Source organism: Balaenoptera acutorostrata, chromosome 4 (genome assembly GCF_949987535.1).
Source record: "Balaenoptera acutorostrata chromosome 4, mBalAcu1.1, whole genome shotgun sequence".
NCBI lineage: Eukaryota > Metazoa > Chordata > Mammalia > Artiodactyla > Balaenopteridae > Balaenoptera > Balaenoptera acutorostrata.
This window is the reverse complement of record NC_080067.1, coordinates 52309920-52326497: the sequence shown is the minus strand read 5'-3', so window position 1 is coordinate 52326497 and position 16578 is coordinate 52309920. Positions and strand designations below refer to the sequence as shown.

General features: G+C 36.5%; 1 protein-coding gene across 1 annotated transcript in view; it reads left to right on the top strand.

The window, feature by feature from the left end:
• The window catches only part of PDCD10 (programmed cell death 10), a 40202-nt gene that overhangs the window by 3187 nt on the left and 20437 nt on the right, over positions 1–16578 (top strand). The window contains exon 2 of the mRNA XM_007197550.3: positions 13839–14049. Within this exon, the coding sequence (XP_007197612.1) occupies positions 13954–14049 (96 nt within the window). The 5' untranslated portion in view covers positions 13839–13953. The remainder of the gene's footprint in view (positions 1–13838; positions 14050–16578) is intronic.

Here is a 16578-nt window from a genome sequence, read left to right as displayed (position 1 = left end):
ATGTTATTTCTCAGGGGAACCTTCTCTGACCATTGACCCCTCCTTCCCCAAACTAGAGTAAGTTCCCACTATATCTTCACCATACTCTGTAATTCTTTGTAGCATCATCACAAGAGGAACTTAATTATTTCTGTGTTTATTTGGTAAATGTCTGTCTCCCTCACTAGATTTTAAGCTACCTGAGCAGGGCCCTCATTTGTCATGTGCCTTACCTCACTACTTATACAGTGTCTGATACAAAGTTAAGTACTCAGTAATTATTTGCTGAAGTTATGAACAAATGTAAGTGCATTCATGCACAGTGCCTCCAGCACTCTGCTAGGGGCAGAAATACAGAAATTAATAAAGGAGACATGTTCCCTACCTTTGAATATAAAGGAGTTATTTTCAGAAGTTTAATATAAATTGTAGAAAGATGTTTGTTCTTTCTTAGAGGTCTGTAAAATCAGGGTAGTTTTCTATGTGGACATGGCAAAGGAATCATTTCCTATTACAGCAAAATTTCTGTATAACAGCATTTTGGAGACCTTGTCACTATCCTGCTTTTGCAAGCAGCATTCATTATAACAGAATACAGACATGGAAGAAAGTAACTTTCAATGGATTCTCTTCTTCCCTAATGTTATCTCATTCTGTCCTCAACAAAATTCATGCTTTTTCCTTTTTTCTTTGTTGTTTTGTTTCATTTTTTAGCCACAGTATCTTCCTTTGAGTTTTTACCTTTAGTATCACCTGCCTTAGACAAGGTGACTGTAAAATTGGGTAGTACTTATTTCAAAGGAGCTTATAGTTGGTGCTTCTTGAAAGTTTTCATATTTCAGTGAGTCTCACGGTAATATCTTGTTTGCTTTAACCTAGATACTTAGGAGAGTAAAAATATTATTTTCAAAACATGCAGACTGGGCTTCCCTGGTGGCGCAGTGGTTGAGAATCTGCCTGCTAATGCAGGAGACACGGGTTCGAGCCCTGGTCTGGGAGGATCCCACATGCCGCGGAGCGGCTGGGCCCGTGAGCCACGGCTGCTGAGCCTGCGCTTCTGGAGCCTGTGCCCCGCGACGGGAGGGGCCGCGATAGTGAAAGGCCCGCGCACCGCGATGAAGAGCGGTCCCCGCACCGCGATGAAGAGTGGCCCCCACTTGCCGCAACTGGAGAAAGCCCTCGCACGAACCAAAGACCCAGCACAGCCAAAAATAAATAAATAAATAAATAAATAAATAAATAAATAAAAAAAAAAATAAAAAATAAAAAAAATAAAACGAGGCATGATTAACTCTTTAAAAAAAAAAAAACAAAAAAAAACAAAAAACATGCAGACTAAATACAGGAAAAAATTGTGTTAGGTTTTGGTCCTGAAAACAAATTCTCTGATCTTTCACAGTACTGTAATAATGGCATAGAATAAATTCAACAGCTCTGTGTTGCTGTAGCTTTGCCTGCCTTCATGAATTTACCAATTTACTCTTCCACAAGATATTGTCAAGAAGTGATTGCTGATATTTGGCTTTAAAACTTGGTAATGCTCCCAGTTTTTATTATTAAATGTAAGTCTTTGATAAGTCCTAAATTTAATTTTTAAAAAGTAAGTCACTGTGTTGTTTGAATCTTGGATAAAAAATTCATATTGACCTAGCATACTAATATGTGAAAGATAAAACTGAAGTACTGCTTCTTATATCTTGTTGGGTTATTAAGGTTGATATGATTGGTAATGTATGCCAAGAATTTTAAGCTAATTCCATGATAAACAATTTTTTTCCATAATATAAACTGCAGAAGTGATTTAGATGTTAAATAGTGTTATCGATGGTGTGTATTATTGCATTTGAAATGTTATAGAAAGTTGCAGTCTTAGAGATTTATGTTTTAGCAATCTGCGCGTGTGCATACACACACACACACACACACACACACACACACACAATGTAAAAAGTGAAAGCATCTTTATTGTAGCAGTTAGCAATAATTTATTGGCAGAAAGGTAAACAGTGTAGTTTGGTGGTCCATTTTCGTCTGTATGAAGATGAAGAATTCAGTTTTCTCATTTTAGCTACACAATTAATTGCATCTTGGATGTAATGTAATATTACAGTCTTCTTTTTCAAGGTCACCCTTACATTTTTGGTATGTATAATCTTTTCTTTTTTTTTTAACCACCCAAAAAGTGAAATAAGTATTCAGTCTCACTCTGCAGTTGCCTGGAATCAGGTGTTGCTATTGCAAAAAAGAAAGAAAGAAAAGAGGATTTTTTATCAGCAAGCTTATGAATTATTGGGTAACAGCAGTGGAGCTTATTAAGTGGTAGTCACTACTGTTTACTTAGGCCAGTCCTTTGGAAATAAGTTTACCAGAAGTAAGTTAGATTGCATAATAATGATACTTTGGTTCATTGATTTATCAAATATTTATTGAATATATGTTATGTATAAAATTGCCTTAAATCTTCTTTGTACCGACCCTATGATGTAGAGGCACTATTATCCCCAAGGTAAATGAGAAAACTAAAGTACAGGGAGGTTAAGTAACTTCCCCGAGGTCACAGAACCACTTATTGCTTGGAATTAGGATTTGAATCCATGCTGGCCGAGTTAAGACACCATATTTTTAATCACGGCAGTAAAATGATGTTAGTGATTGAACGCCATTGGAGGGCAGTTAGAGTTGCAGTTACAGAAAAGTTGTATCTTAGATGCTAAGGTCGGTGTGGCAGGCAAAAATTACTTATCTTCAAGCTTACTCTAAAAAAAAAACACTTAGGAAGTTACCACATTGGAAACTAACAGAGCGTCAACACATCATTTTTCCTCTAGCATTGGAATAGAATTACTTTTCCTTTGAGTGCTGGGTCAGGTATTTAACTTGTTATTCAGAGATAATGTTGGAAAAGAAATATGTACATTATAATACATAATCACAGTGTGGTGAGCTGCTCATTGTGAGGGACAGCTATGGCTCTCAGTCTGATGCGGGGCGGGCAGCAGATTCATGTCTTTTTCTCTTTCATTCTGGGGCTTATATGCGTGGAATGGAATTATGATCACCTACCTATTTCAGTAGCTTTCTTTTTTGTTGTTTTCTTCAAAAAAAATTGTTCAGCATGCTCATTGAATTTGCATAGAAAAGTGTATATATAGTATGACAGGTATGCTCCCTGGAGTTATGTGAAGTGGCAGCTTAACATGTATTTATTTATTGTCTCTCTTCCCCGCAAGACTGCACACCCTGAAGGCATGGACTATATCTGGCTTTTCATCATCACATCTCTAACACTGCTGCTGACGTAGACTGACTATATAGAGTACTGAACTAGGTACTAGGAAATAGAGAACGGAATAAAACTTCTCTACAGTGTTTATAATTTGGTGAATAGTAGGGGATGGAAAGACCGTTATATGGACATTTAGCCATTCTGATATATTAAGTACTTGTACATGCATCAATTCATTTGATAATTTTGGGTCAGAGCTGATAGGAGGGGGGAAAATAATAGTTTCTCTAAGTTACCTTCTGGTCCCTGGCACTGAAACATGCCTTCCTGCTTTATTCAACCATCCTGTCTTCAGGATGAACTGGAACTCCAGTGGAGTTTGGAGTTCAGGAAGGACAAAAATCCTACGATGTTACACATCTGCTGCCTTCTTAGACTTCATTAGGTTGCTGCAACCAAAGGCATTTGGGAATGGTAAATGAATCAGACATGGCCTCCAGGCTTCAACTGCTCCCTATACCAGTTCACATTGTTGCAAGACTTTCTAATTTAATTACAAAGCATTTTGAATATGGTCTTTTATTCAGAAGTAGATACTGTGGATGCCTTTATCGGTAATAAAATTGGCATTTTGGCAGTATTTTCAAAACTTGAGAGATTTCTGAGGTCCTACCTTAATTTTGGCGTGCTTCCTTGAAAAATGAATTACAGTTTTGGAAGTGAAGGTCAGGTGGAATTGTACGTATGGTATAAGCAGATACCATTCTATCTCCCTTATTTCTTCTTGGGACTAATAGAATTTTTATTTGAGATCAGTTGGGAGCTAAAGGTGAGGTTAAAGTTCATCATCATGATAGAATCTTGTCCTTATTAGCACCTAGTCCATTTATCATCTGAGGCTAATAATTTTATCAACGTTTAAGTGCTTTGTGGCAGTGTTGTGGTGCAAAGAAACACATAGCATACTGTAGAGAATCTTAGGCAGTACGGAGTCATTAAGTAAGATAGTAGGTATCTAAGATTATAAGTGTTACAGAGCAGGTAAGCCTGACCCATGTGGTACAGTCTCCTTTCATTGTACTTCCAAGCATAGAGAACATAGGGACAGTATGAGAGCTTGAGTTTAATTGAATTTCTAAGGGGTTTTAAAGGAAAGCTTTAGCATTATATTAGAGAAATTAGAACATCACAAATACTAATAAAAAGGAAAATACAAAGATGTACCTCAATTAAATACTAAATGACTGTTCAGTTAGGCATTATTTAATTCATGAACCACTAGATTAAGAACTTTATGGGCATAAGTGAACACATTCAAGGGAACTTATTTGTTTCCTGCCTTCCAACAAATGTTTTCATTTAAATTTTGTTCAGACCAGAATTTAACAAAAACTTAGGCATTCGAATAGGAAAAAAAATCGAGGATTGTCACAACCAAAGAGACGTGTATGCTTTTCCCTGAACCTGTTGTGCAGAAATGTCTTAGAAGCCAGTTGTTGCTATTTTTGTTGTTCCCATTTCCCATCAGCTAATTCAGAGGTAGCAAGCCTTTTGATTCTATCATCTTTTGGTTTTCCTGTGTAGATTATCCCCCTTTATGGATTATCTTGAGAAAATCTTTGATCACATCTTGATTTCACTCTGCTACTGAGCCTACTTCTGGGCCACGGCTTTCTTTATTAAATTGCTCTATGTACATTAAGAGAATAAAAAGTAATTTTAACACAGGCTTGCATTTGGTGATCTCATTCTTTTAAGGATTCCTAAACTATGTACTTTGCTTTGGATGATATATGTAACTTTTTTGGGTGGCCCAAGTAATTTATATTATGCCTCCATTTTGGCAAGTGGGGGAGAAAAGTTTTTAAAAATATGCTATGTAAGTGGCCTTTATGACATTGTGATATCAGTATTAGGCTATCCTTGTGTGTGCTATGCAGGGACAGGACTAGGGTGAGGCAGGAAGGGTCTAGGGTACAAAATTTAAGAAGGCGCTCACTCTCTGTCAGGCAGGTAAGAGCTTCATTTTGTGCTCTAGGCACCTGGTTTGCCTCATCCTAGTTCCAGCCCTGATGCCATGTCAGGTTCACAGAATCTTGGATAAAACTTTAATAACTAATAATATGAATTGAATGTTTATTGTGTGTTAGACAGTGTAATGAGCACATGCATTTTGTACTCTTAATAATCCTGTGAGGTGAGTACCTCAATCGTTATTTCCAGTAATTTCTCATTGAGTTTAGAAAGAGATTAAATAACAGATGATATCACCCACCTGAGCAAAATTCAAACTTAGACCTTTGTTTCAAATCTAAGCACTTAACCTACTGCTCTGTACTGTCCATCTGTAGAAAAACCTAATTACTTCTTGTCTGTTTTATGATTTTTGTATTAAGAAACTACTCCCCCAAATATGGAAGTTCTTACACTGACGTGATGCAGGTAACTTTTAAAGTGAGTGAGTCAGAGGTCTCAGCAGCAGCAAATGGAAGATCCACAAACTTGTGCTGCTGAGTACCCTAGGGCGACCTTGAATCAGAGCCACATTCCCACTGGCTTCCATCTCCAGACACTCTGCGTGGGGTCTGGGGGTCTTGGCTCTCAGCCGCGGGACCAGTGGAGGACGCAAAGAGCAGGGCAGGTGAGCCTAGAAGTAGGTCAGTTTGGCAGACTAAGATGTCCTGTACAATAGGTTATAGTAGCTCAATAGCATATTTGTTTAAAATATCTGTGACTAGTTTCTTAATGTGAACTTCTGGGGACTTTTATTTCTAAATTGTGAAATTTGGAGATTGGACTAGATAATATATAGTAATGTATACTAATGGCTGTTACTGCTTTAAAATTTTAGGGTCTTAACGTTTAGGTTTCTTAAATGCATGAGCATGTGACAACAGTACAGATAAATTTACTGGTGAGAAATTGAGATCTGGAACTATCTGAATTATGGAAAAAATCTGGGTCCGGATATCTTTTGCCAGTCCTTATCCTTACTATTCGGACCACTCACCTTTGTTCTTATAATGCTTTGTTCATAATGCTTGTGTCGTGATTGTCCCTAGAGCAGTGATTCTCAAATTGTGGAGAGAGGTGTTTAAGGGCTCCTGGGAGAGGAAGGGCTGGTAAACCATAGTAATTACTTAGTACATGTATTGAATGAATGAACAGTTTAGTATGTTTTATCTCACATTTAGGATTTGATAAAAGAATTTATTTGAAAAACAAAACAGTTCTGCTGTTCTAAGGTTTACAATCACTTATCTTCCCCCATTTATCTGGTTTTCAAGAGTTCTTGACTCCTCTGGCTAGATGGTTGATTGTACAGAGGACCTGACCTCTAGAAAGAGATCTTGTCATCCTAGATTAAAATGTACTTAATCATAATAGCTAATATTAAATAATTACTATGTTCCATGTACTGTTCTAAACACTTTTTCTGTAATAACTTGTTTAATCTTCACAACCTTAAGAGACAGATACTATTGTTATTCTCATTTCATAGATGGGAAAACTGTAGCACAGAGAAGTTAGATAACTTGCCCCAGGTCACAGAACTAGTAAGTAGTAGATCCAGGATCGATTCCAAGTGAGTCTGGTTCTAGAATCACTATGCTTGTCACTTACCTCACTAATGACAGTGCTGTTGATGTTGACTAAGTATAGTAGGCCCCCCCTTTTTCTGGCTATAGGTTCCAAGACCCCTAGTGGATGCCAGAAACCTCAGATAGTACCATCCCCTCTATATTACTGTTTTTTCCTATACATGCATATGTGTGATAAAGTATAATTTATAAATTAGGAAGAGATTTGTTTTTTAAGATTTTTTTGATGTGGACCATTTTTAAAGTCTTTATTGAATTTGTTAGAATATTGCTTCTGTTTTATGTTTTTGGTTTTTTGGCCACGAGGCATGTGGGATCTTAGCTCCCCGACCAGGGATCGAACCTGCACCCCCTGCATTGGAAGGTGAAGTCTTAACCACTGGACCACCAGGGAAGTCCCAGCAAGAGATTAACAACAATAACTAGTAATAAAATAGAGCAATTATAACAACGCACTGTAATAAAGTTATGTGAATGTGGTCTCTCAAAATATCTTATTGTATTATACTTACCCTTGTGATGATGCAAGGTGATAAAATGCCTGAGTGATAAGATGAAGCGAAGTGAATGATGTAGGCATTGTGATGTAGTGTTAGGCTACTATTAACCTTCTGATGATACGTCAGAAGGAGGATCATCAAGCATGATGATGTCAATGGTTGCATGTTAGGAGCAGACGATATCTATGGTTGGGGGTCTCAGGCTGGAGGGTGTGAGATTACGTCATGCTGCTTAGAATGGTGAGCAGTTTAAAACTTATGAATTGTTTATTTCTGGAAATTTCCATTTAAAATTTTTGGACCGCAGTTGACCTCAAGTGAGTGAAACTGGATTGGGAGGGTGGGCACTGTATAATTCAAACAGCCCTATTACTATTTTCCTTTAGGTAACATTGTGAACTTTGAAGTCTTTCTTAGAACCTTAACCCTCACTTAACCCTCTATAGAAAAATAAACAGTAAGTTTTAAATGACTGATTTATAAGTATATGTTTAGAACCAGATCTGCTTAATAGTTAAGGAACATTTGTCTGTGAAAGCTATATGGAGTTTAACAAAGAATGATAAAGTAAATGGAGTTAAATTGCTAAGTTTTACATTTAGGCATTTTTCCTTCATGGGTCATTGTGTGCTAATTTGCCAGTGTTACCTATTTTCTAAAACATCTTAATTTTCAGATGTTGTTTTAGTTAGAACCTCTATTATTTCTTAATTAATAACTCAGTAAATGCTTGTTTGGTCAGTCATGTTTACAGAGATATTAGACATTATATCTTTTTGATCTTGTTTTTTTTTAAAAAAAAAAAAAAAACAGTTGGTGGTATCCGATTCCTGGAAATTGTGGTATAACAGAGGAGGTGCCTTTACAAATCTGACTGAGGTCAGATCTTCCAGTGAAGTGATAATTCTTTGCAGAATGTATACTTTCTTTAAATAGTTACTTAAAACTGCAAAAATACAGTGCTTAGTAACTTAGTAAATTAAAGTCATTTAATATAGAGGCTTTATGGTTTGATTTAGGAATTACTTCATCTTTCAGTCTAATTATATCACTTTCAAGTATACAGCTCAGTTTTGGTCCACCTTAAAAAACTAAAGCATAGATAGGTCAAGTGACTTGCTCAGAGACAAGATGGTTTATAATGACAGGATTTGGGCCCATGTTTTCAGATCGTTCTTACACTCCTTTCACATATCTGCACAAATTGTGCATTTATTATTTTGGAGAAGCCTAGAAAAAATTGATACATATAAACAAATACAGTGGCAAAATGTAATCTATTACACCTACCATTAAGAAGAGATTGTTCCTAGAGGTCCCTAAATGCAAAATTCTATCAATACTAAGCTGACAGCAGTGCATGTTCAGGGAGGCTGAGTTCCACATTACCTTATTCAAGAAGAAAACTGTAGATTGGAGGACCTTGAATTATAGAAAATATAATTTGCAGAGGAAGGAGAGAGATGTAGGTGTATCCTGAAGGTTCAAGCTCATTTTGGTCTAAGTAGGATCTCTTACTTACCCTGTTCCTCTGCCTGCCTTTTTCCTAGCTTCCTCCTCTAAACCTTTTGTCTCTTGTTTGGAAGTGGCTACAATATTTTAGCATGAGAAGGCCCTAAAAGGTAGGTTGTGATATCAGATGCCCACTTTTCCAGCTATGTCAAGTGGCCAGACTGATCTATACCCACTTTGGAATAAATTAGTTTCTGGGTGTGATTCGTGATGCCGGATGCTTGAGAGAAAGCAAGGGGTTGTCAGTTATTTGAAACCCTGAATCAACCAACTATTGAAGAGGATCTCCTTATTGGAATTAGTGAATTTTTTTAAGATCTGATGAGATCTTTTTCTTTTTTAAAAATTTCCCACGAGATTACTTTGGAACCTGTAGGAGATACCAGTAATAAAATTTTATTATCACTGAATTTTAGAGTACCATGGCCTTTAAGATGATATAATTTTTACCCCCTTTCTGTTTCTGATGAGGAAACAAGGTCAGTGATTAAGTGAAACTTCTACAAAGTCAGGACCAAAAACCCCTGTCTCAGGTACTGAGTCAAACTTAATTTTACCTATGTCTCAAGACTGGCCTTAGCAGCTCTTTTTTCTGACTCTAGCCACTGTTCTTTCCATACCAGTGATTTCCAGCCGGTTCTGTTCACAAGAATCATCTAGCCTGGCTGTTAAAATACAGCTTCCTTGACCCTTTCTTGGAGATTCTGATTGAGTAGTCTTGGGGATTTGTATTTTTAATAGGCCCTGAAGTGATTGTGATGCCTTAGGTCATCCAACATTTGGAAACTGCACCACTCTTCCACTTTTTCTCATAGAAAAAGTTTTGCTTTCTGCTAAAAGTTGGGTGATTTTTAGGATCTTTCTTATGTGTAAAGCAAGGTTAACCAATGTTGGAAATGCTTGCACTTTGAGAATTTTGTGAACTATTAAATTATACAGCAGTTATGTCCCTAGGATCATGTCCTGGTAGCCTTAATAAAATTGAGATATTAGAATTTATAATCTCTGTTTTATTTTCTTTGGTTTTATTTGGTTTTCATGTAAGTTTCTGTTGGAATTCTGGTTTTATTTGCAGCTATCTGATGCTTATATTCGCTTAGCTTACTATGGTAGGAAGAGCTTGGGATAGCCAAAAGAAGTAAAAACTGGTAAATGTAACTGGGTCCAGACTTTGTTAATAAAATTATTTAGATTTCTGTGTCTGTTTTTGTTTTGCTAGGCTTGATATTTGAGAAGTATTAGCAAGACTGATTCAACTTATAAATTGCCCATCTCTTATCTCATTGATTTATTCATTCAACAAACATTCATAAAGTGTCTACTATGTACCTGCTATGCTGACTGTAATGGCCATTGGAAAAAAGAACTACACTTGTAAACTGTAACATGAACTCATGGGTTCTGTTTACTGCTAGAATAAACAAACTTCTTTTAGCTAAATATTATGGAGTTTGGAGATCCAACAAAAATAAATAAAACTTCCCCTCTTTATGGAGGGAAATTAAAGGGATTATTAAGAACTGAGGACCACGTAAGGGAGCTAAGTACTAGATTTCACTATAGAGAAAAACAAGACAAATAGACCTGCCTACAAATATTTTTTAGGTGTAGAATTTACTTTACTTGGGAAGCTTCTGTTTCTCCCCAAGAACTGCATACATCAATACCAAGAACTTCCCTTTGGGGCTTCCCTGGTGGCGCAGTGGTTGAGAATCTGCCTGCCAATGCAGGGGACACGGGTTCGAGCCCTGGTCTGGGAAGATCCCACATGCCGCGGAGCAACTAGGCCCGTGAGCCACAGCTACTGAGCCTGCGCGTCTGGAGCCTGTGCTCCGCAACAAGAGAGGCCGCGATAGTGAGAGGCCCGCGCACCGCAGTGAAGAGTGGCCCCCGCTTGCCGCAACTGGAGAAAGCCCTCGCACAGGGACGAGGACCCAACACAGCCATAAATAAAAATTAAAAAAAAAAAAAAAAAGAACTTCCCTTTGTTCACTCATTTTTTTCGTGAGTAAATAGCTTTGGCTCTGTTGTGCCCAGATGGAGTAAAGTGAGGCTGTTTCAGGAAATGCTGATTCTGAGCCTTAAGATACACCCAAGTATAGTTCTTTAAATGAACAGACTCCTGTGGGTTGGTTGGGTAGTGCAGGGCAGAAACTCCTAAGACTGAGTTTGGCATTGGAGTGGCTTGGAGTAATTGGCAGGTTGTCCATTAAACCGTTTCAAATGAAGAAGCATGTAGAAGGAATGACAGCATATTTTAACTTGAAGTTGAATTAAAATTGGCAGAACAATTTAATATTTAAAAAGCCTTATTGTTGATTTTTAATCTCATGTAAACACTAATGAAACTGTGTTTGGCCCCAGCTTGTGAACGTGTGTTCTGAAAAGGTTAGATGTAAATTGGTTCTTTGGAACATTTTCCCATAGGAACAATATTTAAAAAGGTGGTTAAGTGTGGAGTGGGCCAGCCACCTATGTAGCCCATAATGTTGCTATAATATTGTCTTTTTAATATGACAAATAGTAGCTGATAGTCCTGTAAAGTTAGTTTTAGAGCCAAGAAATAAATATATATATATTTATATGTATAAAAATAAATATATATGTATACAGAGGGAGAGACAGTTGACTTAAATCATAAATATTTTAGGTGAAAATTTTCTGAGGTGGTACAATGCTACTTATTACACAAAATTTTTTTTTTTTAAATTCCATGCCAGTATTTAAAAAAGTGAAAATTAAGTGAGCAGGTTTAGTGGGGTAGATAGGTGGGTATCAGCAGGAATTCAGAAAGTGACTCTAGCCACTTTACTGATCCCTTCAACTCTGTCTGCCTTTATTTATGCAGGGATAGGCATGTGTTCAAACGAGTGAAAGACAAAAATGATCCCATTGAGCATACTTCAGTGTTTTATCTCCTTTAATATTTCACTTCCTTTTTACTGAGATCCTTGAGAACTTAGACTCCTCTCTCACCAGCTCACCACCTCAGCCCCTGCAGTATGCCAGTGACCTCTCCCAGTATGCAAGTGACAGTACTCTTTGCGTGTTACTCTTGACCTCATCAAGAAATCAAGTTAAAAAATTTTTTTACGTTATTGTCCATATTCAAGAGCATCTAAAACTTTTGACCACCTTCTCTGAAACACCGGTTTTTGTGATGCTGGTCCTCTCATCCAGTTCTCCCGTAGTAGGACAGCATCCTGTGTGGTTTTCACAGTTGTTCATTTTCTGTCTTTCCTTCCATAGTATAAGCTCCCTGAGGTCTTGTCTTGTTCACTGCTCTCTATTTAGTACCAGGCCTAATATTGTGTAGATAGTCAGTAAATATTTATTAAATAAACAAAAGATTTTTTTTTCTGTCATCCAGTGAAATAGCTCTTCAAGTTCTGTTGTTGGCCCTGTACTGCTATTTTTCACTTTCTTTTTTCATAGATACTGATGCTTTTTATTTACTACTTATACTGTACATCCAGTATCCATCATTTTCATTTTGACAGCATTTCAGCCCCTCTTCTTTATTCCAAGTTGATTATGAAAAGGTATTCACAGTTAATTTTTAAGTGGAAAAGCAGATTACCAAATGGCTTATTAAGTAATCAAATAGGAACAGCAGGGCCAGAATTGATATTTATCTGCTTGCTCTTGCTTATTATTCAGGTCCTATTGATCTAGATACACTAGATTTCTTAAGTTTTCCTTGCCTTCAACTTCTGTTCCTCCATTCTTTCCTTAATGCTATGACCAAAGCAGTCTACTTAAGTACCAATTGTCTCATTAGGTAATGATTTTCTCCTGTCCTATAGAATAAAATTTAGGAATTGGCCTTTTCTTCCTTTTATTTATTTATTATTTATTTAATTATTTGGTTCTGTGAAGTCAGGGAGCAGATTTAAGCTCAGAAACAGGAAAGACTTTCCATGTTTAGAACTACCAGAAATAAGGCTAAACTGTTTTTGTAGGTGTTGAGTTCCCCTTCACTGGTAGGGATATATGGAAGAATAGTAAACAGTTCTCAGACGGGACAGGTTATTGGAAGTTTTTAAAGCTATGAGTACTGGCCTTTGTAGCTTTCAAACTGCTTAGGTCTTCCACAGTCTGGCTCAGATAATGTTTTAATGATTAAGACCACATCTTTTTCATCCCCCATTGTATCTTGCATGTAGTCTTGCTAAACATGTATTTATTCAGTGAATGAATAACTTCCGGGCATTTTCCTGGGTAGATGAGGTTCTGGGTTTTCACTTCATACTTTATTTTCTGATTTGGGAGTGTCAGATCTGGATTCAGAGCACAGGGTCAAGTCACAGGCCTCTGCATGTGTGATCTTTGGCAAGTTATTTGTCATCTCTTGAGTCTACATTTTCATCTGTAAAATTAGAATGACAGTTACTCTAAGGTAAGTTATTAGGAGGACTAAATGCATGTGAAATATGTTTTATAATCTGAAAATGCTTTATAAATGGTAGAAATTATTCAAAATTAATGGCTTTTTGTTTAACATATATATTATATATCATTTAATATATAGGTATGTTACTACTGTTACTCTTTCACTTTATAATTAGGCTCATATTTCAGCCTAGCAAAGGAATTAAATACAGTTGCATTCTCTTAAAAAGCAACATTTCTTCAACTCCTCAAAGCAAAATTTCTCTCTTATGTTGTTGAATTCTCGATATTTTATTTCCAAACTACCAGTGTCTGTGGGTTTTTCTTCTTAGTCTCTGTGTCAGATTTGGACAAAGATTCAAAAAATGCCACTGGCAAAATTAAATAATATTAAGTGAATTATTTAATTAATAAATTAGGTCAATTTTTTTCCCAAATAGATCACATTTGGTAGAATTTAAAATTTTGCCTTAAATCTTTGACGCTTGCTATGTTTTGGTTATTTTTTAGGTGACAAAAATCAATGAACGATTAGCAAAAGAATTTTAATGAAAATGTTAAACAGCTTAAGTTTTTATTATTAATTCTAACATAGTAAATCTCTGTTCTTTCTTCCCCTTTAACCAGGTCAGCATATGTTTTGTGCCCTGTTCTTTTATCACAAAAAAGAGAAGAAAGGCTGCAGTGAATGAAGAGTCCTCTGCATTTTAGCACTGCTTTTTCTACTGTAGTTGGCTTTTGAATGAGGATGACAATGGAAGAGATGAAGAATGAAGCTGAGACCACTTCCATGGTTTCTATGCCCCTCTATGCAGTCATGTATCCTGTGTTTAATGAGGTAAGTGGGTAAACATTGCTTCATATGATCTCTGCAGTTCCTTAATGCTTGCTTCATTTATTCATTCGTTTGTTCCTTCATATAATAAGTACTTACATAAATGGACTCCATCTATGTGTTAGGCATTGTGCCAGGCCTGGACATAAAACATCGAGGGAAAAACCCTGATTTTTTGCTCCTCCTCTGGAGGTTTCACTATAGTGGGAGAGAGAGACATTGAACAAAAGAATACAAGTAATTATGTAAATGAAAAATTGTGGTAAGTGCTAGGAAGTTTTTGTTTTTTTTTTTAAAGTGTGTTAAATAAAATAGGAGGTGGGACCTATTTTAGGGGCCAGGACAGGCCTCACTGGAAAAAGAGACATATATGCTAACGTCTGAAAGAGATAAATAAGGGTTAGAGTGTTGAAGAGTTGGAGATTAGCACATTTTAGGCAGCCAATAGAGCAGGCACAAAAATATCCTAATGAGTTATAGTCAGTAGCAGTAGCAGCAAACATAATTTTACTGATAAATGGAAGATACCATTCTTTGTATCTAGAGAAGATATAGTTGCTTTTTTATTTGAGGAATTTTCCAGGACTTAATAATACCAATACATTTTAGGTTTCTCTTTTAAGTTTATACGCTAAGGTATGTAGAGAATTTTAGAACTGGAAGTTCCTTAGAGATAGTTACTCCCCTCCTTTTAATGGTGAACTGACATCCTGATATGTGAAATTATTTTGCTTTAAAGTTTATTTGTTTACATAAAAAATTCTGGAGGTAAGTCATCCAGGAGTAGTAGTATTATGAGTCAATATCATCAGAAACTCAGGTTCCTGTCTTCTGTTTCATCATCCTAGTGTTTGCCTTCCATTATCAAGGCCACTTCAGCATGTAGGATGGCCGCTGCTATTTTGTCCTAAGTTGTTGTCTAGAAGGGGTAAAAAGTGGAGCAGGGGCTGGGGAGTTATTTCCAGCTGATTCAGCTTCCTTAAAGTAACCTTTTTGAAAGTCCTACATAAGACTTCCATTTACATCTCATAGGCAAGAATTCAGATTTATGACCACACCTAGCTGGGTGGTTAGGAAATTTAGAAGTTTACTAAAGAGGAAGCAAGGAGGAGGCATCTTTTGAAAAACCTGTCCCTATTATCCTGCTACCATGGTAGCATTGGAGGCACTCTTTTAGGGCTGGTTATATCCATCTCTGGCAGCTGTAGCCAACGCTCCAGTAATTCTGCCATTTTGTTCTAACACTTTACCCAGTCATTGCAAGACTACAGTTATTGTTGGAAGCAAGTGCTTCAGTGCTGTTCAGTGAATATTTACTAAATGCCAACTGTTTATTTGTCAAGTACTCAGCAAGGGTCTGGAGATACGGAGAAGAAAAAGTCGGCATACTTCTTCCCAAGAGTTGTAGGGAACACAGATGTTTAAGCAAATACATTATTAACTATTTAATTATTCTTGTACCAGGTATGAGGTAAGGAGAGGGTCACTGAAGGGTAGGTGAGTAACCTATCTTGACATTTAGTGTTTGAACTTCTCATGTTCTTCAAGAACCATCATGACAGTTCCACCCAGAGGTGCTCCCTCTTTTCATGTCTATATAGCTAACTCTGTAGGCTATTGGATCAAGTTGTTTGGGAGCATTTTCTATATTTATCTGGTATTTTGAGTCTTCATTTGAAGGGAGGGCAATTTACATTGCAGAACTTCAATTTGATCCTCTAGTTAATGAGGAAGGAATGAGAAAAGCTTTTTTCCTAACAATTTGAGTGACCTTTTCCTACATATGGTAAAATGATTTTATTTGAATCTTGACTTTGGGAAACTGTTATAAAAGATGTGGGATTCTGGTAAAATGAACTGTTGGGATTAATACTGGTATACCTCTTCTGATTTATTCATGTGTATGAAAAATTAATTTGAAAGAAAAAGAAATGGCTATGAAGGGACTAGTAAATCTCTTCCAGAAATCTGAGATCTGAAAACATACATGGGTTAATGGGCCCAGAATTAGAACATGTTGCCAAATGATTTATAGTTGCTTCACGAAGTAATTGTTAGAAGTGAAATTTGGAAATGAAATGGCTGGATGAGGCCGACTGAGAGATACTATGTTAAATTGTCAGGATCTAATTCTCACATTGAATTTACTGATCTAACGTCATGGTATCAAGCTTTTTTTTTTTTTTTTTTCTTAAATACTAGCATTGTTCTCTGACATTCCAGTGTATTAATGTACCATCTTAAATAAGGTACCTAATCAGTTAAACAATATTTAACTATAGTTCAAACATGGATTTTTCTATAAATAGTAATGGGGAAATTAGAGTTTAGTTTGGCTCTGTTTTTCTCTGCTTTGCAGATTTAAAGATAAAATGGATGTCAAGTTAATTTTACAGAAAATAGCACCACAGTAGGGGTAAAGTTTTACTCTGAAGTGAAATTGATTCACTCAGTTTTAGCCACAGTGTATTGTGAGAGTTAAAAAGCTTGCATTTTCACCTTAACATTACATTCATAATAGTAACAATGGTA